The 26,767-nt window shown below is 35.9% G+C and overlaps 1 protein-coding gene across 3 annotated transcripts in view; it reads right to left on the bottom strand.

Moving 5' to 3' along the window:
• The window catches only part of LOC121314381 (tyrosine-protein kinase Lyn-like), a 34,135-nt gene extending 8,001 nt beyond the window's left edge, over positions 1 to 26,134 (bottom strand). The window contains exons 1-10 of one of the 3 annotated variants that reach the window (XM_041247571.1): positions 25,799 to 26,134; positions 16,237 to 16,364; positions 15,506 to 15,563; positions 15,295 to 15,400; positions 11,846 to 11,944; positions 11,654 to 11,757; positions 10,836 to 10,985; positions 10,196 to 10,348; positions 7,842 to 8,024; positions 2,778 to 2,854 (exon numbers count right to left, since the gene is read on the bottom strand). In XM_041247571.1, coding sequence (XP_041103505.1) covers positions 2,778 to 2,854; positions 7,842 to 8,024; positions 10,196 to 10,348; positions 10,836 to 10,985; positions 11,654 to 11,757; positions 11,846 to 11,944; positions 15,295 to 15,400; positions 15,506 to 15,563; positions 16,237 to 16,359 — 1,053 coding nt within the window. In that variant the 5' untranslated portion in view covers positions 16,360 to 16,364; positions 25,799 to 26,134. The remainder of the gene's footprint in view (positions 1 to 2,777; positions 2,855 to 7,841; positions 8,025 to 10,195; positions 10,349 to 10,835; positions 10,986 to 11,653; positions 11,758 to 11,845; positions 11,945 to 15,294; positions 15,401 to 15,505; positions 15,564 to 16,236; positions 16,365 to 25,798) is intronic. The other 2 variants (XM_041247573.1, XM_041247572.1) reach the window with 2 other exon arrangements.
• Positions 26,135 to 26,767: the final 633 nt, after the last annotated feature.

Genomic DNA, 26,767 nt, shown 5'->3' with positions numbered 1-26,767 from the left:
TACGCTCTTTTAATGTGGGTCTCTGTTATCCTGCATTAGCTATTAGGGCATGCAGGGTCCTTAGCCAGACCTCCTACAGGAGGATCTTGTACCAGGGATGCGATGGTAGAATCCTGCTAACCCAACACCTCTGGGCCTTTCAAAGAAGCCAGCAGGGCTGTGTGTCTACAGACACTTGGTGCTGAGGACGGTCAGTGCTGAGACCGTACTTCTTCCAGAAAGTCTGGGAAAACTGGTAAGGCCTGAGGAGATGTGGCCTATGCCGTTCTGAAAACTGAGTGGCGCTGTTCAAGTGCTGCAGTCCAGGGAATTTGGAGGCTCAGTCCGTAAGTGCTCGAACTCAGCTTGAGGGAGGGGTAACATCTGCACTGAGGCCCGTCTCCTCAGTCAGTTCTTGGGCCTCTCTTTCTTACTGTGGGAAGGAGTCACCATCCCAAGACACTGTGACTGAAATCACATCCTCTTGCTCCTTGCCACATCTTGCTCTGATACATTCAGGGCGATCACCAGTGGGGACGGGGTCAGTTCCAGATGCCGAGGGCAGAGCTGGGGTCGGAGCAGGGAGAAGAGCCTACTGCCTGACCAGGTACTCCAGAACCTGAGCAATTTGGCTCTTCAGTTCAGAAATATCTCTTGTCTGTCTCGAGTGTCTCAGTGCTCCTTGATGGGGACCTTGACCGACTGTGAGACCAACTGGTTGAAGCCTGCATGCAGCGAATGCTCTGTGAAGGGCTTCAAGGCAGATGGAGTAGGGGGAAGCCGGGGCTCCCAGCGCCGCAGAGGGCTTAATTGAACGGGGTGAGACAATTGCACCCGTGAACTCTGCCATCCTCCTATGCAGGGTCTGTGGTCGAGACGCTGTGCATATTGTGCAAAACGTGTCGTCCACCAAGACAGAGGAGGCGTGCTACCTGCCCAGGCACCATACACAGCAGTTGTATGTCTTGTGGAGGGAGCATCCTCAGGGGGCCGAAGTACTGAGGTAGAGGCTCTGAGGCGTCAAGGTCATCTAGGGCACTGATGCAGGGATTGTCTAATCACCAAGGGGCAGAAGCACCGAGGCGTCGTGGGCACTGCGGGCACAGGCGCAGTGAGTGTTAAAGCACAAAGGCCCTGAGGCATCAGGAGCATTGAGAGCACCGTGGGGATCGATGCAAGGAACATCTAAGTACCGCGGACATCAAGCACCAAGGCACCGAGGCTCTAAGGCGTCGAGTGTACTGCGGGCAAACAGCAAAGGAAAAAACACAAAACAACAAGCACTGTACGGTTAGAAAAGCACGTTTCAATCACAAGTGACGTAGCTGTTAAAAAAATAAATAAGAACTAAAACGTGGCACAGTTGTGCAGTGTTTAGCAAAGTCTTCAGAAGCCAATTCTGGGGAAGTGGCAAACCGATTTCCAGCAATAATTGCAGGCAACTCTAGAAAACTCGAGTGAGAGCTCTTTTAATACTCAATCACAGCAAGTCCAGGTTAGTTATATACCTGATGTGAGAAGCAAGAGGAAGTGAGCTCCGTGGAGTGACTACTTATTCCCTCGGCAGGCGGGACCTGGGATGTCACTCCCCAGAGGGGCCTATCGGCAGCTCTGACATAAAATGCTCAGTAAACACCTGACCTGTGGCAGACTTATCTCAAAAGTATTAGTTGGTGGTCGTCTTCGAATTGAAAGGGAACAAGCCTAAAATAGCCAAAGTCAATTTTTGGCTGACAAATCTAAGTGTAAAATTGGTACTCTAATAATAAGAACTGGGTAGACTCTTCATAAAGGTCAACTTCCATTAACACTTCATTTTATTCTCAGAAGAAAAAAAAAAGTTTTAGATCCTCTTTCTGTGCAATATTCTGCAATAGGAAATATAACACCCACTTGGCAGTGTTCTTTGCATCAGCAGTTATTCATCAACCACATTGGTCTCTTGCAAACCAAGTTTTTTTTTTTTTTTAATTTACCATTTTAACTAGAATTTGTTTGTGAACAAAAAAGAAAACACCCCCTGGAGAAGCTGACCCAGTGTGGGAACAGAGCCGGTCCCCGCCCAAAGAGTCCACTGTACATTCCTGTATTATTAAGTGTAGCATCCGAGCTCTACAAAACACAACGCATTACTTTAAATCCATAAAAGCCAATAAGCAACTGCCTATGAGTAAATACCAAACCATAATATTTATGCTTGTGACACTGTACTTATTTCTAGTACTTTGGAAAACACAAGCATTTAAAGCTGGTCGGAGAAGGCATTCAAATGAGGAGAAATGTTCTTGTTACTTCATACTGCTTTTTAAGCTGTTTTTTTCTCCCTTTCAGTATCCACCTGGTATGCTACTGGAAATCCTGTTTCTTCTTTGAAATGGGACACTGAATGTCAATGCTAATGCTGTCTATTGTAAAGCACTTAATGTAATTCTTATTCTTTAATTTATCAGTGAATGTTGCAATAACACAAGTTTCATAAACCCGATTAGCACTATTCTTGGACACACTAATGTTACTTTGGGTAAGGCAAGGGCCTGTGAAACCAGCTGCTAGTCAAAGTGACTGCAAATAAGCACATTTTATGTTCCTCTTTTGGTTTACCAGTGGAAATTCTGACATTAATTTCTATTTTTGTTTGGTATGAAATGAACCGTGTTGAACATTTTGAAAATGGGAACCCTGGAGATTTGTTTTTAAATGTCCTTTTTAAAACTTTGTTATGTTTTACAATAAATGTCAGCTTAATGTATTAAACACTACATTGTAAGGCAGAATTGTAAAAGAACACCATTGCTTACCTGAGCTGAAAAATCAATTAGCTTTGGTAACAGTAGCTTGTTGCCTTCTTCGCTTTTTAGGAAATCTAACAAACTACCTGTAAGACAAATGTTTAAAGAGGATGTTGTGACTTTTTTTTTTTTTTTTTAATTAACAAAGTGTTGTTATTCATTATACATGAGTGTTTTTATGAAGTAACATGACTTAAGCTCAGTATTTTGTTATCCCAAGGAACAATACCTCTCAAGCAATCAACAAACCGATCTACTCACTATGTAAAATGTAAATAACATTATGTACGTGCCCAATGAGCTACTGATATAAAACTTACTGTTGAATTTTCATTGTGCATATATATATATATATATATATATATATATATATATATATATATATATATATATATAACGGATCAACACAACAGCTCTTAAGCCTCCATTTAAAAGTTTGACAGCAAAAAGTAAACAAACCAGATTATGCATGTGTATGCATAGGGAAAGCTATCTGGGTCAAAAAAGCGTTGTGCTGCGTTAGCGCGAATGAGAATCTCAGGACAGAAGAAAGGTACGCACGTGATTCTGAAATGCCTGGCTTGAACAGTGCCCAACTTGCTGGAAATGTTGTGTAGTGATTTTTATATAGATTGTACATTATATATTTTTTTGTTGTGACTTATGTGGAATGTAAGAAACTAGAACCAAAACGGTGAGTCTTTTCCCCCTTCATTTTACAATGCCATTTCCACGTTTGTTTTATTTGAAAAGTTTAAAGTTAAATTTTAGTTTTCGTTTGGTTTCGTTCAGCTAGAAAAAAGCAAATGTAAACCTCATGTTATTACTTTATGAAAACGTGACTATGGCCGCTGTTTACTGGGAAGAAACGATAATGGCAAGGAATTAAAAAATAAAAGTAAAAAAATAAATAAAATGCGGCAGAGGATGCTCTAGTCTTTAAAAATGTGCATTTGTGAAAAGCATACATCTCAGAATCTGCGTTTTTCAACCAAACGCCTGCATTTTTACATATTGCATCAACATAGTTATATTATTTTCTAGTGTAACTATTTCACAAAGTTAACATTAAAAACAGTACACTGTATAAATAATGGTAGTAGAAATAGACATAAAATAGCGTGGGTGAACAGAGCGTGATTATGTTCATCCGACTGTGTTCAGCAGAAAGGCCTTGCAAAACCGACACCCCCCAAACACACACACTCACTGTACATTTATGGAATACTTCAACACCAGAACCGCCACGGTTATACTCATACCTACAACCGCCAGTACATTTTAAACAGCATCAATATTAAAATGAAAGACAAACTATCAGATACAACTCAAAAGTTGTATTCAAGCACATCATATCAAACATCTGCACAGCCGAAATATCGTATTTAAATGAACAATTAAACATGAGTTTATTTTCTAACTTCTCATATAAAGCACTACTTAAAAAAAATGAAAAACTATAATAAAATAACCATTTCAAAATAAACTAGTGTGTAAACAGGTATATGCACATACAACACTGTAAAAACAAAAGTTGTTTTTAATCTAAAACAAAAGTAACATATGATTTATCTTGTGTGTGTCTGTGTTTGCAGCACAGAATCCATGTTGAGCTGCTGCAGCCTGGCTGCAGCTTTGTAGTTTTGTGATCAAAACGTTTCTGCTGAAGTGCTGTGGCTAGCTTCAAGATGAAATCTCTCCTACCTTGTAAAAAAACAAAGGAATTGATGGCTGTCAGGTCCAGTAGAGATAACAACAGGCTTGAATTAATATTGTAGGTTATATTCAAAATAAAAACATGTACTGTAAAAGGCGATTTTAGTGTTAATGAAATGTAAACAAACACACACACAAATATAAATTCTAAGTAGTAAAACGAACAAATTATATTTTACATAATTGTGTGTGTGTATGTGCACATGTGTGTGTTGGAAAGGTAACCAGATGAACAAGTAGCTGATGCGCGGTGCACAACAACATGTGAACACATGTATCTTGTTAAATGTTTTTATCTTCATGGCAACGTATGCAAGCTCTCTTCACGACATTAAAAGTCGTTCTTTCCCAAATTAGTATGCAGACAGGAACATTTAAATATCCCCTCCCCTAAATCACTATGACTGCAGTAATTTGCATTGTCACTGCCAGATTTGTCATCCTAAATCATAACTACATGGAAATGCAATTCCTGAGAAGTACGGCCAAAACACTGTCATGACTTGTCAATGTAAACACTGTCAATGAAACCTGTCGTATTAATCATAACAATTTCTGAAAATATTATATAAAGCTCACAAAATATAATTCTTTGAATTGTACAATTCACCTAGATTACATCTGGCACAAAACAAGAATACTTTTCTAAGTGGATTTTACTGTACAATAGTTTGTTTTTAAAAGACAAGCAATAATGGCATTTCCAGACTAATGTCTGTGGCGGGTGTCACAAAGACGGCTATAGTGGGAGATGTCAGACCAGAAACCAGAAACCAGGAAATAAACAACAGAGGTGGAGTTTGGTGAAGCTGAGCGAATGGTCTCGCTCAGTGTTTAATAATGAACAGACAGACAGAAAATAAAAGGTTGTAAGACAAACAAGACACAGGACACGGCACTGGTAGCCAAAACAAAAAGACAAACAAAACAGACTATACAGACAAAAGCATGGTGAGCTTCTATTAATATATCTATTACAATTACCCCGTCTCCAATCCCGTTCTCCACTCACCGAACACAGAACCCCGAGTGAGTGAAAACATGCAGCTTTTATGCAGCTGTACGGAGACAACTGCATGTAAATTAATAAAGTGCAATTCCCCGTGCTCACGCAATCCTCGTGCCTAAATACAAATATACATTTTAAACACTCGTGTTACAGACCCGTTTATATTCCGTGTACCCATGACTATACACCAACAGTATCACACAACACGTAACATACAACACAAAATACACACAGGGGCGGGCAACATTGCCACACGGGTTACTTATTTTCAAAAATCCACACCGACTTTATTATGCTACACACACAAACAGAACTAAAATAAACTTAACAGATTTTAATCTTTCTGAATCTCACGAGGCCGTACAATGTACAATGACGGCAATGCATTTTTTTGCAGTACAGTGTCTGCCTCGGTGCCACGCCCTCCTGACAGTCTTGGCAGAGTGACATATGACTTTTTAGGGGTAGGCTCTAACATAACAATACATTTTAAAAAATGATCTATCAATTTAAAATAACAATCTAGCTTGGAATGAATTTTTCCAATGAAAAGTTTTAATATTTTAGTTACAAATTACTATTATTATTATTACTTTTTTTAAAATTCTTCAGTTAGTAGAGTGCAAACCTTAAATCCAAGATGGCTACCAGATAGGTACGCTAACTGAATTTGGTGCATTAAAATAACATTTTGTAAACGTTTTAAAACTTTGTAAAATTTTAATTTCAGATATGTTTAAATTAAGTAAAAACTATTAATAACAACATATGAGTTTTGTTTCTTGAAATCGAAAAAAAACATTTGCCCACCCTACATAAAGATAAGCTTACTGTTTTCTTATGAAAATCCCCCATTCACGATGTAAAAATCAGTGTTAGAACATGTACCAATGTCTCTGCGGGTAGCCGTCAACTTCATAACTATTTACAGTTTTGCTGTTTAAAAGTGCTTTAAATTTTCCTTTTAGCACCCAAGTCAAAAAATGACTTGTACTCTTTCCAAATCAAAGTCTTAACAATTCCCAGGAGCTTCCATTGAAATTGTCGTGTTTTAGACGATCCTCACGTAAACGAGAGTGTTTGCTGTTCTGACAGCTAAAACCCTGCTCTGCTGGTACAAGATGACACGGGTATCGTAACTGCAATTGCTGCAAGCTTTCTGACAACAGGAAAGATGTCGGAAATAGTGCTCATAAAAACCCTGCAGGCCTCATCCATGGTCTTAAAACCATGATTTTTGAGCATGTGTTTTACTTGTCCATTCTTGGCTGAGTGTTAACAGGTAAGACACTCTGATACAGATTACTGAGTTGCTCTAATAACAGGATACAGGGAGCAGTGGAACCATTTTGACAATGATATTTTTTTATTTTAACGTTACATATTGTAATATCTTGCTGTAAAACACAGGCACACACAGGGGCCACCCCCCCTGCTACTGCTGCTATTCAGTCTCTGCCTGCGTTCTGAGCAATATAATGGCTTTTACTACCTTTTGAAAACAAACGAATATCCAAATAACGATTTTAGTTATGAGAGACTATCCGAACGTGAAAATCCTGTGTTAGTCCCAGCATGTGGTGCAATGCATTAAAATATTTAAAATTGAGGGGTTATGTGACATTATAAATGTTTGTAAATGTACATGCGACAGTAACAAGTGTTGAATTCAGAATAGTTTTATAGTAATCTTTAAAAAGACATGACCTGCTGGGTCTATAAAGAAAAACCAAGGCATGTAGCTCAAGGAAATTTTGCTAAATCTCCAGCTTTACAGCCTGACCAGAGCCTCTGTGGAAGGACCTGCCCCTTCAAAGCAATGCTGCTGACACCAACAGGAAACAGCAACTCAAGGTGAGAGAGCAGGTTTCCAGGACAGCGGGCCGAGAGCTCAGCCCACTACACAGAATGCCACTTTCAAATTCACTGGTGTCTTTTTTTATTTATTTTTTTATTTTTTTATCTATTCTTGGATTGACAGAGAAAGTCAATCAAGTGCAATACAACTTGTTCTTTACTGTGCTGTATGTCTTATTTCTAACTGATCTATCGTTTACAGTGCATCCAAATGTGTTGCAAGAGGACACAGAGGTCAGTGACTTCATTCTGGTGTACCAACTGCAGCTAGATACGCTTGAGAGCTGTTTTTATGATTAAAAATATCATCAGGGTGCAATGACTGGGACAGCAAATGACTGCTTTTTAAGGAGTCTACAAAGCGTGAATGATTTTTGGCCTGTACTGCGTGTCTTTGTTAATACACTGCCTGCATCAATGATACTACAGACCTACTTGTTTGTGCAGTATGCAATATTGTTTTAGCTTGGACATTAAACTTGCATACGTACCATTTGCCATGAATTCAGTGATGATATAAATGGGCTCCACCTTGGTGACCACAGCGTACAGCCTCACCAACCTGTCATGCTGAAGGGCTTTCATCAGGTTTGCTTCTTCGAGGAAAGCCTGCACAGACATGGTGCCTGGTTTCAGGGTTTTCACAGCTACTTTAGTGGAGTTGTTGTAGTAAGCTAACGAAGGAAAGCACAATAAATTAACTGAGACCAGGTAACAGCCAAAGGCCATGTTGTGTTAAACAGAAATCTGAAAAACAGAATACCTGAAACAACTATTCAGAAAAAAGAAGCATTCATTGTTTCTGTATTAGCTGACTTACAGGGGCACTTCCAAGTAAGATCTCTCAATATATGTTCTTTCTGCCAACAACAGCAGAATATACCCAAACTATGACAAGCTGTAGCTATTGCTAAAAGTATATAGGAACACAGAAGGGTAGCTAATACTTTGTACTTACAAAACCTCTTTTAGTTTATCACTAATATGTTTGCAGATAGCAAGCTTTCTTTAAATTGAATTATAGTAATGCCTTTTGTATAATATAATGGAATTAATTTTCTGTATAAACATTGCATTTAAAAAACAATTAAATATTTTATTTCACAAAAGAAGAAAGCTTTCTGTTCATTCTATACTGAATCTGCACAACCAAAGCAATGTGTTGTGTTATCTATATTAAACCTTAGGGACTACTATATATGAAAATAACAGTTTTATAACAGTGAATCAGTTGAAAGCAGCTACAGATCTCATACAAAAATCATCTTTAAACTCAGAAACTCAGAAAACTCAGTTCATCAAAATCATGAGTAACACAGATTCATGTAAAAGTTATCAAGCAGGCCCACATTATTATGAATTTCTTCTGAAAGAAGTCCAATTTTACCATTACATTTTACTAGTAATGTTCAGAAATCTTTATGAAAACTAAAGTTTTTAACCACAATATCAGTCAACAAGGCTTATAATTCATGCTTCATTTTTAGACCCATGTTTGTGTAAATATGACCAATACAAATTAAACAAAAGCATATATTATGCAGAAAATTCTGAGTGTTTCTTATTTCAAACAATTCTAAGTTATAACGTAATTATTGCAGACAGTATAATCCAACATGGGGGTAACTGGGCCAGCACTTACTGTATAACTCACGAGACACCTCCACAATTTTGTGGCAAAATACTACAACTGATTTGCAGAGATTTAGGGGTCAGTAACATTTGACTGTGGATGAACATGATCACATTACTATGTTCATAAAGGGTTTTGTGTTGCGATCATGTGGTTACTACCGTGCTTATGCATCTAGTTGTGAAGCGCGTATTCCAACATGTCAGTATTAAGTGTGGTGTGTGCAGATATACATTTGAAATGTTGAGATTAATCTCTATGCAGAATGCTCAATTATAGCTTTTAATAGTACAGTAAGAGTATTTTTTGTATAGCATGAATAGGCTTTTATTCTTAATTGTTTAATTAAAACAAAACTGTTAATTCCATTTCCCTTTACTTTAAAATACAATGTTCATGTAAGACTGCAAGCTGGCACAGTTGTTTTCAAGTTTCAAGTAAAATTTTATGAACTTGTTCTTTAGTGAATCAGACCAGAAAGCAGCCAAATTACTTTGATTTAAAAAGACATCCAGAATAAGGGAAACTTCTTATGAATTAAAAATTGCATTCAAGATAACTGTTCACAATGCAAAAATACTGTGATTTTCCGTGTCCAGAAGCCTGTATATGCAAGGAGGCCAGGAATTGTATATATCCTTATTGGCAGGGCATAGTAAATGTCTCTTGCTTTTAGCACTGGACCCTTTAACAGAAGCAAGAAAGGAAATGTACTCCACTGCGGCACGGTCCAGCAGTTTCCTCATCGTGTAACAATTCACAGAGGAAAGCAGTTTACTTAAATCAGATGTCAAGAGGGCTGAACAACAAGAGGAAACATCTTGAACCTGAAACCCCCCAAAAACTTTTTTTATATTTGCAAAGCTAGTAACTTCCGTGAATTCATATCCTGCACGTGGGTATCGGAGCACTCCAATAACATTTTACTTAGTTTATAAAGCAGACAGTAAGAGGGGGGCATTGATTTCACATTGATTTCATTGTATGACTGTCGTCGTCTGATTTTTAAATAAAAAAATATTTATTTTTAAACCATTTGTTACCTTTAATGTTTCCTAAATCTGTGGCTATTGCCACTGAAGTCATTCCCAGCAGACATTAAAACAAAACATCCTCATTCTACCCACATTCAACCCCTCTCTGATGTAACAATCATCATAAACAAAATGTTCATCACAAGGAGCATGCTTGTCATTATTGGAAATCACTCACCCAACCACACTTCCCCAAACTGCCCTGCTCCAAGTTTCTTCACCATTTTGATAGACTCCTTGGAAATCTCCCAGGCATCTTTATCCCATGGCATCTGGGCCTTGGGTTTGGAACACGGCTTGTCCAGGCATCGACATAGACCATCTGATTGTTCTGAACAGCAAAAACAATGTTATATTATATAATAAAAACATGTTTGTAACGAAATACAACCCCTTCCACAGCTGTACATTTATAAAAGCTGTCAGTATCATAAAAAGTAGATCGCTGTGACCTACAACCCACAAACATACACAACAAGAATGTCAAAGTAGGTGTGACATATGTTAAGTCAGATGGACAGCCCTCATCTTAAGTAGAAGTTAAAATGTACAGTAAGTTTGTCTTTCGTACAGAGTACAGGCTTATACAGTACACCCTGATCACTAGTGATAAGCATCTCCAGTGGCGGATAGTAAGAAATTAAGCAATTATGTAAAATACATAAATACAAAAAGACCTGTTCTCTGAGTTTTATAAGGGCTTAAAGAATTCTGATATTGTTTCAATAGACAACGGGCTGTTAGTTTGGATATTTACACACACACACACACACACACAAGCACACATTTAAAAGCCATCACATTTAAATGGAACTTACTCTGATAATGCTTCACCATTTGAGGAATGTCAGGAAATGTAATTTTGGGAGAGATGTAATAGCCACCATTGTCCAGATTTCGGATCTTGTAATGCTTGATCACATCCACTCCCTTCTGATCAGAGTCTCTGATGGACAGAGAATAGCTACCTAGAGAAACATCAAAAAGAAGAGTAGTCAAGGCTTGTTCTTTAGTTGTATTCAGGTTTAAATTTGTACAACACAAAACATTGGCAATGAGATATGTTAACCAATTTTAGAGGTAAAGTATGACTGCAAGGCAGCATGTAAAGATAAAGACCTACAGTACAGTAAACCAAATTCATCATGTATTGGCCTGTGCACAATGTACCAGTATTTGCTCTGTTAAACAGGAACAAACAGCAATATTAGATAATAGGACCAAAGCACAAAAAATTAAAATAATTACACTGGAAGTTAAAAACACTTAAATTATAATACATCTACTATATGATACAGTGTTTTTTTGCGTATGACTCCTCCCATGTGTATGGTGCATACGAAAACAATTAAAAAGGTCTAATTAAGCAAATGATCTGTTCAATTAAGGGACTAGTTAAGTAACTGAGAGCTCAGCTGGAATGAAAACCAGCAAAAACAGTGGGTCCCCAAGACCAGGGTTGAAAACCACTGCTCTAGTACATTCAAAGTATCCCCATAATCACAAAGTACCAGATAGGAACAGTTTATTACAGCTAATACTGGAAACAAAGTACTACAAGTATAAAATTGGTAATATTGTTCAGTGATGCAGTGCATAACGGTCCTTTTTTTAAGGAGCTTTCTTGAACACTTACCTTTTGAAGTTTCACTTTCTCGAATAAGGAATGCCCCTGGTTTATTTCTTGGGGCTAGAAGTTGCCTCTCAGCATCTTTCCTTGTGATATCTTTGAAGAACCATCTGTATAAAAAAAAAATATATATATGAGATTACCCCACATGAGGCAGATTGAGAAGAAAACAAATACAGTACATTGCAAATAACCTACTCCTCTGTCTCCAATGTGTTCACTTGTGCCACGTAGTTACTGGGAATGAAACCTTCCTTCTTGGTTGTAAGGGACATGGCTTTCCACCATTCTCCACATCTGAAAGAAAAAAAAAGAAGGCCCCTATATTGCAGTTTATTTAGCTAAATATTGTGTTATAGTGTTCTTATTATTTCACCTACAGTCCATATTTTTGGGCCACATTGAACTGGAGCGTCAGTGAATTGCACATTGAAAACATTTTTTGCAACAACTTATGTGGGATGCACCACTTTAAATTAAAAAGGAGATTTTATATACTGTACATTCAAAAAGTAAAAATAATTTGCTTTGTAAGACAATTAATTGCAGGTTTATTTGACACAACATAATGCCAGTGTCAGTGCCATCTAGTGCACAACTACTCCAACCACTCTGAAAACCCTTGTGTTTATGGCAAGCTGAATTATCATGTAGAGATATCTCAAAATAGAGCTTGAAATGAGATGTCTAAAATGCATTTTGACATTTATTTAAATTATTTAAAGATATATCTAAATGTTTTTGAGATATATTTAAATAACTTAAATATATCTGAAATTCAATTTAAGATATCTTAAAATTACTTCCTGTTCATTTAGAGGTATCACCAAATCATTTAGAGATATCTCGAAATAACTTCCTGTTCATTTAGAGATATCTCTAGATCAGGGGTGGGGAACCCTGGTTCTGGAGGGCCGGTGCCCCTCCTGCTTTTTGTTCCAACTGTGCCCTAAATTACTTAATTGGACCAATTACTGGTCTAATTAGATATTCAGGGCACAGTTAGAACAAAAACCAGGAGGGACACTGGCCCTTCAGGAACATAGGTTCCCCACCCCTGCTCTAGATGGACAGGAAGTCCATCTTGAGCAGAGCATTTTCACAGAAAGTCATTTTGAGATATCTTGAAATGGCTTTTTGTTAATTTGAAGATATCTTCAAATGATTCAGATATTTTTAAATGAACAGGAAGTCATTTAGAGATATCTTCAAATGATTTAGAGATATATTTAAAATGTTTTAATTTTAAGATCTCTAAATGACAGTTTGGCATACCATGCTAGCAAAATCCATATGGTTTCCATAGTGTTTAAAGATATCTGTAAATCAATCCGAGATATCTTTATTTCATTTTTAAATAGCTCCAATTGATTTACAGATCTATAATTGATTTACAGATATCTTAAATTTTATACACCTTAAAAACTTTACAGTTAAAGATATGTAATTCAATTTGAGGTATCTCGAAATGATTTAGAGCTATCTTTAAATATTTCAAGATATCTTAAAATGCAATTTCTGATATCTCTAAATGATAATTTGGTTTGCCATATGTGTTTTTCTAAATTTGAATCATATTTTCTATGGTGACTGGACCAGGAATACCAAAACATTTATTACTGGACACTCAGAACATAGAAAGTCATATAAAAAAAAAAAAAAAAAAAAAATTGGCAATCTCTTAATACCAAGGATCATAACAGGTTAAAGTTGTGGTTAGTAACAGTGTATATAAATTATAATGTCAGCTTTAAGGCAAGACAAACAATAAAATGCATTCTGTATTCTACAGTATGGGGCCTTAAAAATATTTGCTTATATGCCAAGACTCCTGATCCAGAAGTTTAACATACAAAGTCAGCCAGTAGGGCATAAAATCTGTTTCTGAAGTCATACCCACAACTTAACTCCCAGTTAGGGACAACAGCAAAGAAGCAAAAAGGTGAAAGCAGAATATAAACCCATTATGAGCCACTTTTGTACGTAATAGACATAAGCATCTCTAGCGACATCACCTTTATGTTACATAGATCAAATTCAAGCGACGGTCATGCCAGGAAACGAAAACCGCCTATAGCCAAAAGAAGCATGCAAGGAGACAGACCATACAAACCGTACACTCCATAATTTCTGCTAAATGATGATTCTCCAAGCTGTTCTCCAAAATAATTCTAAATTTTCAAATGACATACTATAAAGACAGAGCACTCGCTATATGATATGAACACACTCAATAGGTCTGGAGTAGGGAATCCAATTTCAGACACTTCCCAATCCAGGAGTTAGGGATTGATTATATATTATATATATATATATATATATATATATATATATATATATATATATATATATATATATATATATATATAATTATAAATTCGCAATTCCATTTCTGGAATAATAATACCATGCTTTTGATTTTATTAGCCTAATAATTAGTGACGTACATGCGTAGGCAAATGCAATTACTTGATAAGGGAGTTCAACGAATTAGTCAAAAAACACATACCACATTGCAAGTAAAGATAACAGTTGTGTAGCTCCAGCTCAGTGATTTCACTGTCTAAGTAGGGTGGCACAGCTGCCTGCTAAACTCAATAACACTTACTTAAAAACATAATCTTAGACAAAACACACTGAACTGATTAAACTAAACTAAAAACACTGAACATTTAAACTCCAGAAAGCAAACGTACATAGTAAATACTACACATTTATAAAAGTAATATCATAAAATGATTATTATTTTTTTTTTTCTTTTTAGCCTACAGACCGCAGAATCACTACATTGCTATTTAAATATGTAATTTAGCCATGTGTGCGCTCAGCGCTCACTCACTGTCAGCAGCCGGTTGGGTGTTTATAGTTAACCTCGCCCAACAGAAAGGAAACATACACCAGTACGGCTCTGGTTTTATTTTTGGTTTAAAGGAGATTCAACATTGTTGATTCGATTGCTAAGTCGCAAAGTACTACAATGTGGTAAAAAAAAAAAAAAAAATCTGTTGTCTGCCATACCCCCTTGCACACCCCCTGAGAAGAGCTTGAGTAACCCCAAGGGTACGCGTACCCCAGTTTGAAAACTGCTGCTAAATGCAAAACCTTCTCAGCAACAACAAAAATATTAGTAATTCAATTTGAAATTGTTGATGCACCATCTTGTCCTTAAGTAATTGGTGAAAACCCTCATCCCATGTGTTGCTACAACTGTTTGCATAAGGTGTGTGTATTGTTTGAATTTTTTTTGTATTTTTTTTTGTATTTTTTTTTTTTTTACATATTGACCACTTTTTTAAACTTTTAAATTGCATTTCCTGCTTCAAGATGGCTTCCCATGTACCCACATGGACCTCTCAGAACTACATTTCCCATCATCCTCCTGCTCACTGGTAAATCCATCTCAGTTACATATGTGCATAAGAGAGGATGAAAACTCAAAGCACTGGTACTTATCCTTCTTAGTTTTTGATGACAGAAACACCATTATATGATTACCAATATTCATTTCTTTGTACGTACACAATAAATATTCAAGACACAAAGAACAATTAATATTCGATTAAACAATTATTGGTTGATAAAATGAATTTCACAGGATTCCCTGGATGCGATTCTTTTCTTCTACAAACCAATAACACATCACTTACTCCTCAATAACTCGCAGTCTTTCCCCTTTCTTGAATCTCAGATCTTCATCATGGAGACCCTCATATGGGTACAGGGCGACTACGATCTTCCCAGGTTCAGACTTATCTGTTACCAATAAAAAAAAAAAAATAATAATAAAAAAAAGTCACATAGTGATTATAAAGTAAACAAATGCTATCCACTATTAAAACAGAAACTAGATTATTTTACCTTTCAACTTCAGGAATCTCTGCCCTGGCAGTAGATGACTATCTTGAGTTGATGGGATCTACAACAAAACATTTGAAAGTGTATTATACAGTTAAGAAACAGTTGTAATCATGAAGTGGTTTATTTCCAAGATTAGCAGCATATTATAATAAGTGCTTTGGCTACCACACTCTTAATGAATTCTCTTGTAGGATAATATTTGTGATTTAATTCACACGTCCGCAATACCACGTTACCACTGACAATCTCAGGGCATTCAACTGTGCCAAAAATACACATTTTGGGGCACAGTACATGTTGCTAAATAAGGGCAACTTTACACTTGCATATAAGAAATCCACTACCGTTTCAGGGGTACTACTTAAGTAAAAGTGTTCACAGGTTTGAATTCCTGGCTGATAACTACTGCCAGAAACTGTGCATTATTAGCAGCATGACAAGACACATTACTGAATGTTTGACAGCCTCTGTTAAGTTGAAAGCAAGTTAAGTTAAAGCAACAAGGATCTAGAAATCCAATCTTGCAAGCATTTAGACATATTAGGAAAAGAATCTGAGAAACTGAATTAATTATACAGCAGAGAGAGAAGGGGGTGGGGGAGTACATAGGAAAAAAAAAATATGTAGCTCAAGTTCATGCATTTGGATCTGCATACATCTGTTTTGCTATTTAGAGTTTAACTGATATTGCTCAGTGGCAGATGGCACCATAATTCACTACTTACTATTACCTGTTTACTGGACGTTGGATCTTTCGCATATATGGTTAGGTCAGTACGTACTGGTTGCGATTTCTTCAGATCAAGTGCACCACCATTCTGCTCATCCATCAGCTTGGATTTTTTACATCCCATATTTTCTGTCAGAAGAACAATAAATACATTTTTAGCATGACTTTGATAAAAAAAAAATAATAATAATAATACAAACACCAAATAAACAACAAGGTTAATAACAAAACTGATAAAAAAAACAAATGTAATATGCAAGAGCACTAAAAAGAATACTAACAAATATGGCCTTGTTGTAAAGAATCTTGCAATATTGTTTAAATCCTAAAAAAGAAAACAAGTTGTACCAAGACCTTCCCACAGTTACATTATGAATTCTTGATTTGGGTTTAAAATGTATTGTTTTCAGATTTCTATACATTTTTCCATACCTTAGATATAGTTAGGTCTGTGAAAACAGCCGTAAGGCTAACTGTTTTTTTGTTTACCTAAATCCAACAATATTATTGGTCAGTGGGACAAGAAAATCATCTTGTAATAATTTTTTATAGCAAACTTAATTCATAGAATATAAAACTCGATGTGTAAATCTTCACAATAAAAGCCATCATTCACTGGAATTTTTTCTCTCTACACCTTCTATACCACTTTTGGTGCTGCGCTAAAATAGATTTATCAACTTGGCTCATTCTTTAATCCTTGCCCTTAGTAGCTAAGGACTAAATAAAGTGCTGCTAAATATACTCACTATTAAAAAACTGAAAGAGGATGTGTCACAAATATCAAGTAAAACAGCTTGCTCCAAGCACATGTGTATACAGTATTTGCATTTCTTGATCAGTTTCTTAAGGGTTGGAATGCTTGATAACACATTGCATTTTACTTTGAGTAATGAGGCAAAGCAATTAAATAATGACATGTCAATACTATTACATCAAGGGTTAGACTTGGTACCCCACTCAGGAATAACTTATTAACTTTGCCTTTAGACTTTTCCACCGTCCAAAAGAAGAATTGTTTAAGCCATCCTTCCTGCTAAAAATAGAAGCAAGTGTGGTTGCTGAACTGCCCCTACTGATGACAACAGTTAGATTCACAGGTTTAAAAAACACAAAACGTGCCCTGCTTTAATTTAAACTCCAATCAGCTACTGCAGAACCTTGACCCTTACCCCATTAATGCAAATTAAGTTTTGTGAGAGCTGGAAGCTATAAAACTTTGTTGCCCGCTTCCCCACAGTTCCATTGATTGTGTTTGGCTGGATGCACTTTACTGTTGGAAGTGATAAGTTTAGTGTTGTTGAAAATACAGAACTGCTTGGAAAGTCTGTGATAGATGTGTGGTAAAAATGGGAGAGAGGGGAATAATTTGTTTTTTAACTGTAAAAATGAACATCTTCTTTCTGGGTGATATCTCCCTGCAATGAAAAAGTGACCATTTCAATGTAGGTCTGAGGGAAAATGAAAGGATTATTATTTGTGCCTCTCCAGAAGTCTGTTGCTTTTCTGCTAGCTGGCAGAGGAGACCCTACTGGTTGTCAGACGACTGCAGATGATTTCTCCTGTTGCACCTTCTGCTTGCAGACATTTGCTTCAATAGAACATAGAAATGTTAGACTAGACACACAGTTTTGCTTATTTCATCGTTCCCATGCTTTAAGTGTTTGGTATAACATTCAAGTTTACATAATCTTAAAATGGGTCCCTCTCACAAAGACAGCCAGAGTGGGTGGCGTCAGACCTGAAGCAGGAAAAATAAACAAAACAGGACAGATGAGTTGAAATGATGGTGTCGCTTGCTGGTGCCAGTTTATTGAAAAATAAAACAGGTTTCACAAACACGAAAACACAGGATACGGCACTCTACGCCAAAATAAACAGACAAACAAAAACGGACTAAACTTAACAAAACGGTGCACGGACAGACACTGACAAACACGGTGAGTTTTAAATTAACAAGTGGACCAGCACGTAATAGCAATTGATATATTTAAGTTTCTCCTTCTCTCGCTCCCGTTCTCCACTCACCGAACACCCCAACCGCGAGTATGTGACAACGTGCATCTATATATACCGTTGTGCTGGGATTCAATTACCTATTAATTATTCACTTGAATCCCAGCACGTGAATTAATAAAGTGCAATTCCCCGTGCTCACATATTACTACATTTTACTTGCACGTGAAGTGCTGTGCAATCCTCGTGCCTAAATACACACATACATTTTTAAACACTCGTGTTACACAGACCCGTTTATATCCCGTGTACCAATGTCTATACACCAACATTTATAAACACACAACATGCAACACATAACAGATAATATACACAGGGGCGGGCACTTTGTCAGTCCCTCAAACTGCAACCTACACAGGTAAAGACCAACACAACAGATGGAAGAAAAGAAAAACACAATTTTAAAATTAGAGCATAAGAATGATCAATTAATTAATCAGCTACTTTTAGAAGTCCTAATTTTTAGTAGAGGAAATACTTGCATAAAACTGTCCCAAGACCACCTTTTCCAAAAAAACCTCCCCACTCTTTTGTAAAGCATGTCCATTTTAGAGTGGCTAAACTGTCTTTCTGTACTACCATAATCCAAAAATATATCAAAGCTGTTCCTCAATTTTCTAAACAGGCGACCAGGTGGGTTGTATAAACATTATTACAAAATAAAATAGAATATAAAAGTTTAGGAAGGTCAGTAGGATATTTCCCTATATGTCTGTACTAAGATTGAACGTTGTTTTCCAGTGATCATAAAGGGAATTCCACAACTTCAAGGTTACACAAAATAAGGAAGGTAACACAGCCTAGCAAGTGTACTGCATCACTTTGATGTCCTGCAAAACCCAGAAAAGCAGGAATCAATGGTTCACTTTAATAGGGTCTCTGATTTCTGTATATGCAAATATTTGCAAACCTAGACACAATATATGGTTATGTTGACTGATGACTAGTGATCATTTTTCACTATGGGCTATGTTGTCCTCATTTTAAAAAAAAAGAAATGCGTACAAAAAAAAATGGAAAACTGGAGTCATTAAAGCAAACTCAGTACAACTAAACATGACCCACTAACTCTGTAGCCAGTCCTGGGTTTCAGAACTATCATCGGGTAATCTTATTATTTAAAAGCTGAGGAGCAATATAACACGACATAATCCAGTCAGTGGTAAGGGTTTTTAGTATGATCATTATGAACAACTTGTTAAAAAGACATTTGGGGGGAGGAATACTAAACCAAAAAAAAATAAATAAAAGTCCACATGTCCTAATTGATGGTACATAAGGCTGATGTCTCACCACTCATGGTCTTCCTCAGCTAGTAATCAATTAATGCAACAAATGGAGAATATGTCATGAAAAACACAGTTCGCCAGCCATGACATTGATACTGCATGTCATGCTTTTTCATGACATATCTTGTTTATTCCACACATGTTAATTTTTTATAAATAAGATATCAATATCCTAAAGAACAGTGTAGCTCCAAGTACCTGTTGCTGCAGCAGGCGGGAAGGAGCTCATGCATTCTTAATACCTGTTTTTTCTGGAAAGTTGATTTGAAATTCCTCTTCCTAGAGAAAATTTGTCTAAAAATGTACTTCCATTTTTAAACATTTGCTATTTTATGAGTATCTACATTTTGTCAGTATAGTTTCTTTTAAAATGATAAACAGTCTGCTTAACAAAAATGTACTTGGGGTGCAGCAGGCTATTCGGCACAATGAATAAAAACAGCTTACTGCAGTGATGTTGTTGCAAGTGACATTTTTCACTTCCTCCTTTGACGTTTTGAAAACAAAAGGCAGACAGGGGCAGAATGTCTAGATAATTTGCATCATGCAAAACGTGTTCCCTGAAGATTTCGTTACTCTGTATTGCTCTAACACCTCTTTTTATAACTAGTTGTTTGGAAAACAGATATATTCATGTGGCTAAGTTTCCATGCACTTCTCTACCCCCAGCCCACCAGCTGGAAGGGGGCAAGCTCCATACTGCCAACTCCTTGTAAAAAAGGAATAGATGATCACACACTACCTCCAAGTGAGTTTGGGTAGCTACATTATTCTGACTGATACCTCTATAGAAAATGTAAACGTTTGAGGTCTAAACAAGATCCGTTATGAAAAACCATGACATACGGTAATAATACCATGGGCAGTGTGTGACGGCAGGATATTAAACTTACTGAAACTACATATTCTCTATTCAACCAAAGCAGCCTAAATAAATAACATTTTACTGTGGTTGCAAAAGCAAAATGTGGACAGAATGAGCTATTTGTAGAGTCACCTTCACACATTGTACAACAGAATGTTGTACTGTAGAGATGCTAAAGGTTACCTCACAAACAAAGTCACATCCTAGTGCTTTATAAATATTTGGAAATCTATTGTAAAATACACCCAATCAAAATTAGTAAAAAAAAAAAAAAAAAAAATGTATTACTTCTTAATGCTACTGCAAGTGCACTTACTGTGACTGTGGTATAAATAGATAAAGTCCACACATTTGTATTTAATATATAATGACCAAAAGTGTGTTTGGTAAAACATACAGGAAAATGTATTTAAAAAAGATGATTAGGGTTTTTAATATTGGAAAAAAAGTAACCAATAAACAGCTTGCAACAGTTAACTTTAATATGGTGTAACTACACAAACTACTGTACATGTGCTATACATCATATTAATAAAGTGAAACTGTTTAAATCATCTTATTTAACTAGGTTATAAAAACATATTTAAAAAAAAGCAAAGTCTGAGTGGCTGCCTTGATCTCCTGTAGTATGGATATCAACTTGTAAATATGTTAGTAATTACACCCTGTACTTCTACATACAAGAACATAAGATTATAAAATTAGGGGAGGCCCTTCGGCCCATCAGTGTTCAGTTCACAGTTATGATAATAAAGTTAATATTTGACTAAACAATCTGATAAAAAATATGGACCTACAGTCATGGCCAAAAGTTCTGTATCACCTGGAATTTCAGGATGACAATTAAAAAATAAAAAATAAATAAAAAACTCTATGAACATAACTTAGATCATTTATTTAATATGATGTGACTGATCAAAAAAAACTACAAAATGATATGAAAGTCTACCGGAAGCCAGAATAGTAGTACAGTATTTCATGTTAGATTTGCGAAATGCCACATTTTTTCATTTTTGGTCTGTTTTTTGTTAAGTACTGGGAAAACTACAATGCTGTATGCAATTCAGTATGTTAACATATGAAGCGAAATGTGTTAATTCTTTAGGGTGATGCAAAACTTTTGGCCATTGCTGTATGTACTTAAATGAAATGTACAGTAAACGGAGATAGCATACACTGTATTAAAGGGGCTCACTGGATCTGAACAATGTAGGTGTACCATCAGAAAAAAAAGAAAAAAAAATATGAACAGGCCCCATGATAACATTTTAAGTGACAAATTGTACAGCGGATTCCTTACGACTGCAGCTTAAAGCTGGTCTTAATACATGGTGTTACTGTGTGGATGTGTGTGTGGGCTTCTTGTAAGATGCTGTGGTCCCTTTTGGTAAAAATGTCACGGGATACATTCACATAGGCAGCTAGTCTAATAATAATAAAAAAAAAAAAAAAAAAAAAAAAATTAAAACATAAGGGAAGCTTAATACTACTATTTTGTTTTTTTAATCCAGACATCAGCCTTACACGATGCTCACCTCCTTGCACTGTAGTACTGGCCACTGAATGATAAAGAACAAGAACAAAAATTGACATTACAGGCCAAAGTCTTCATATGGTATAAAATGGGAAACAAACCAACACTGTAAATAATATTATTTCCTTGACACACTCATGCATGTTCTGATGCCTGTAAACATTTAAGTTTGATAAATATTGCATATCTGTTATCAGCAAAACCACTGATTGCATGCCTATAATTAAATCTATGATTCCACAGCCCAACACAGATATGCAGATTCTTAAAGATACATAAATCAATTTTATAATAATTAAACATCTTTTTTTTAAATCTAAAGATCAACATGCCACTCGAACAACTGAACACATTACAACAATGTATCCGATTTTGGAACCTGGAGAAAGTTGTGTCGGTTGCTTTTGAGACAGGTGGAGCATTATGGAAAATCAGTATGGAATCACGTGATCACCAGCCCCATCATTCTTTTGGTGATGTTGACGTTCGTAGTAAAATACTATGCTTATATTACTGCAAGAATGGCATCAAAGGAGAAGCATTTATGCTTTTTTCTGTTCAGTAATCAGTAAACAGTAACCAAATTATTTAAGCTGAGGGAACAAGAAGTCCTCTAGATCTGGAAGCTGATTGGCTGTTCACACTCAATCTTCATAAAAAAGTGGTTTTGTATTCCCTCAGCTTTATGGTACAAGTGTAATAAATTATCCTTTTGCTTGAGCAAACATGATAAAATAGTGCATCTCCTAATCAAATACACATCTAGAGCCCTTGTCATGCTATGCACTGTGCATGTTATTTAACGTTTCTTAGTTATTTACGTGGACATAAAAGTAAACTCTTCGCTCATTAATGTTTAATTTTTTGGATGTTACAGTTACTGTGCCATGTAAAAATAATTACACAAATGTATTTGATTCAGACATAGCTTGATGAATATAAAAGTTTTTAAGTTTTCCATACAAAAGGAAGACTTGCAATGCCATCACAAATCCTACAGGCTAGATCATCACGACCTTACGGACACAGACTTATTACACACGTCATCAGTGCCATTTAGAATAATGATAAACATTGTGATTTGGGCAAAGGGTACATAAGGGCCTTTTCATTTTATTGTGTTACATGTTCCCATCTGTTGCTACAGCCCATTTACATAAGGTGTGTGTTGTTTAATTTTTAATTTTATTTTACATTTTGGCCAGTTTTAAACTTTTAAATTGCATTCCCTGCCTCAAGATGGCTTCCCATGTACCCACATGGACCTCTCAGAACTACATTTCCTATCATCCCCCTGCTCACATATGTAACTGAGATGGATTTACCAGTGAGCAGAAGGATGATGGGAAATTTATTTCTGAGAGGTCCATGCAGGTACATGGGAAGCCATCTTGAGGCAGGCAATGCAATTTAAAAAGTTTAAAAAAGCAGGTACATTAAATCCAAACCAAGACTTAAAGCAAATGTACAGTTATGGAAACCAGTTTGACCAGTTGATAGGCAGTTCAATAGTGCTGGCAGCTGCTAGAATATTACTGTGTTGCTCTACATTAGTTTTATTTATTACAGCAACAGATCAAGAAGCTCAAAGCAACTGAACAATAGCAACATACTGTGGGTTAGGTGTTTACTACATTGCATAACTACGATGCCCATTTAATATTTTCTAAATATTAACCACACCCATACAATACAAGCATTACTTTTTAACAGTTTGTGTCTAAAGTACTGGTACAGTAATACACTTCTAAACATCTGCAAACACCGGGCTGTGTTACATACCAGTAGTGAAAATTATTTTACACAGTTTATGTCATATAAGACCTAATTCCAACTCCAAACTCTGGGGATTATATGGCATTATGTCTTTCGCTTTTTAACCCCCCCACACAATATAATCACACATAAGATGGTCAAATATAAGATGGTCATTTTTCAAATCATTATTTTCTAATCTAACCCGCTGGAATGAAACCAAGGACGGTGGTTATGTGATGCCTCGAGGCATCGGCGACATTCATTCATTTTATCTGACAGTTCATTGTTGGCTAGTGATTATACTGACAACACAGAATGGCATTGCATTCTAGTGTTTCTGTAATATATATTACTGATATCATGAGGAGTCAAAGGAAAATGTCAGATATGTTTGCCACAGTAGGTGGAAAAAAGAAGAAATTAAACACAGCGAGACAACAAGGAGGGATTCACTTGCGGAATAAACTATTAATATTGCTTATGCTCAGGTACAATCATTTACACATGCTGTAAAGAAAAAGTATCCTAGATTTTAAAACTATATTTAGGCTCATGTACAGGGCTGTGCTGTGCGCTTTCGGATTGGGTAACAGAATGCATAGCTGCTCTACAAATGTCTTTTTCACAGTGGACCCGTGGAAAATTATATTTATGTTAAGGTGGTAGACTACAGTATTAGATAGATTCTAGTTAAAATGTACTGTTATAGGCCCATTTACTGTTTTAAAACGTTAAATTGCTTACGCATTTATATGGAAATTATTATTATTATGGCAATGCCATACATGAAAATCAATGTCCTTCTTTTTCTAACATATTTTATAGTATGCAAATGTTGCTATTAGGTTAGGCAAATTAAAGGTTATTTTCATGCACAAAAAGGGTGTAAACATACCTGCGTATACGATACTGGGGATTCGTCATCTTTTGGTTACTGAGAACAAACACGACTATGAAAAACATTAGCCTTACAAACTCAGGCTGGTGTTGAAAAATTTGCCAAGATGAAAGCGAGACTGTACAACCGTTTAGTGTATTCGTGATTATCTGTGTAAAACGTTGATACATATTTCTACTTTCGACATTCAAGGGGATGTAGTGCTTATTTATTTAGCAGTTTATGTTCATTGGTTTATATTTGATACAAAGTGTCATTCTTTGTGGAAAGCAGTTAGAAATATATCAAAGTTAACTCGAGGTTGTAAGTAAGCTATGTATCAAATGAGGTGAGATGCATTTGAATGGACGCTCTAAAATAAAGAATTAAACTGTGTTCTTACCCCTGGCTCTTTTTGTAAAAACCGTGGATGACATTTTCTTACCCCCAATTGTCTGAGAGTAGTCTTATGTCCCTAGCTGCTACTGTAAAATGATTAATATATATATATATATATTATATATATATATATATATATATATATATATATATATATATATATATATATATATGTAGCTCGCTGTAGCGCGATTTATTAAATGTAGCCGTAGTTACAGTATGTAACTGTGAAATGTTTAGTTAACTGGGGTATAGAAAGCTGGCAGCAGAGCAATTTGGTTAGCGGTAAAGCCTTTACCCAACCAAGGTTTCAATGAAAATTACGACTTTAACGACATTTGGCAGTTTGTTATAAACCAGTACCGTGCTTTAAAAATAATTCCACTGCACAATTTGCATAATTTATTCTAAGAATAACAACGCTATCTCTTTGTAAATTAGCCCATTTATTTCATATTTCATGTTTTTTTTTTTTTTGTTTGTTTTGTTTTTGTTTTTTAATTACGCTATTTGGGGCAGAGAATGTTCAACGTTCACATAACTTTGCCCCCCTCCCCACCACACACACACACACACACACACACACACACACACACACACACACACACACACAAAATATTGCCCATGATACTAATTTAAAATAATAAATAATAATAAATAATAATAACTGGAACTTTACCCTAGTATACATAATAGTCGTACTACTAGAGATAGTCACACTAAAGGATACCGACTTACAAAGGAGATGATTATTATTATTATTATTATTATTATTATTATTATTATTATTATTATTATAAAGAATAAAGGAATAAATATACTTACCTTTATATTGTTTAGCCCAATTCCCAGCTCTAGAAAATATTAGCACTACAATTTCGACAATTCCTCGTAAGATATATTTACCATTTATTGGTTTACAAAGTTGACCTCAAGCGAACAGTCCTGCTTGTTTTAGCGTCTGTTACATCCAGAAACTAAAAAAAAAAAAAAGAGGAACTGGCTGACCCGTCTCGTAGGGACTCACTTCCTGGTAGGCAGGCACACTGGACTGTTTTTTTTTTTTTTCATAATTATTGCAAAGACGAAGCTCTAATGTCAAATCAGCAAAGTAATCACCATTTCGATGACAGTAATCGATTTGTTTTGTATTACTGATATACGATTATGAAATCCACAGCAGAAGTACAAATATCACAGATATCCACGGTATCAATTCACACCCTGCAACAAGTGCCCTTTTTAATGTTTTTAAAAGGCATCATTTGAATTACCTTGAACTTAAAGCAGAGTTCAATCTGAAACCAGCAAAACCCGTTTAGGAAGTTCATCTAAAGTCTGTGTGACTCATGACGGAAACTTGCATGTTGTAGTACAGCATTTTGTTGGTAAAGTGTGGAATTTGTTACATCGGTACTTTTTGTTTGTACAGCTATTATGGTCAGAAATACTGCATCATCCTAGAGTACGGTAAATAACGCTGGTTCATAAAGTCGAATGAAACATACTGACTAATGTTACGTTAATTAATTATGCAACGCTGTGTAGTTCCATATACTTAACGAAAAACTGACCAAAAAACAAACAAATGAAATACGTGACATGAAATACTGTACTACTGTTATGGCAGTAGACTTTTATGAAATCGTTCTGTAGTTTCTTTGAAAATATTAAATAACATATATAAAATGATGTTCATATATTTATTTATTTATTTATTTATTAAATCTCAATCCTACAATTTTAAGTGATGCAAAACTTTTGACCATAGCTATAGATTAATTAGAGATCATG

The sequence above is a fragment of the Polyodon spathula genome, chromosome 4 (assembly GCF_017654505.1).
Source record: "Polyodon spathula isolate WHYD16114869_AA chromosome 4, ASM1765450v1, whole genome shotgun sequence".
NCBI classification, from domain to species: domain Eukaryota; kingdom Metazoa; phylum Chordata; class Actinopteri; order Acipenseriformes; family Polyodontidae; genus Polyodon; species Polyodon spathula.
This window is presented reverse-complemented; position numbering and strand designations above follow the sequence as displayed.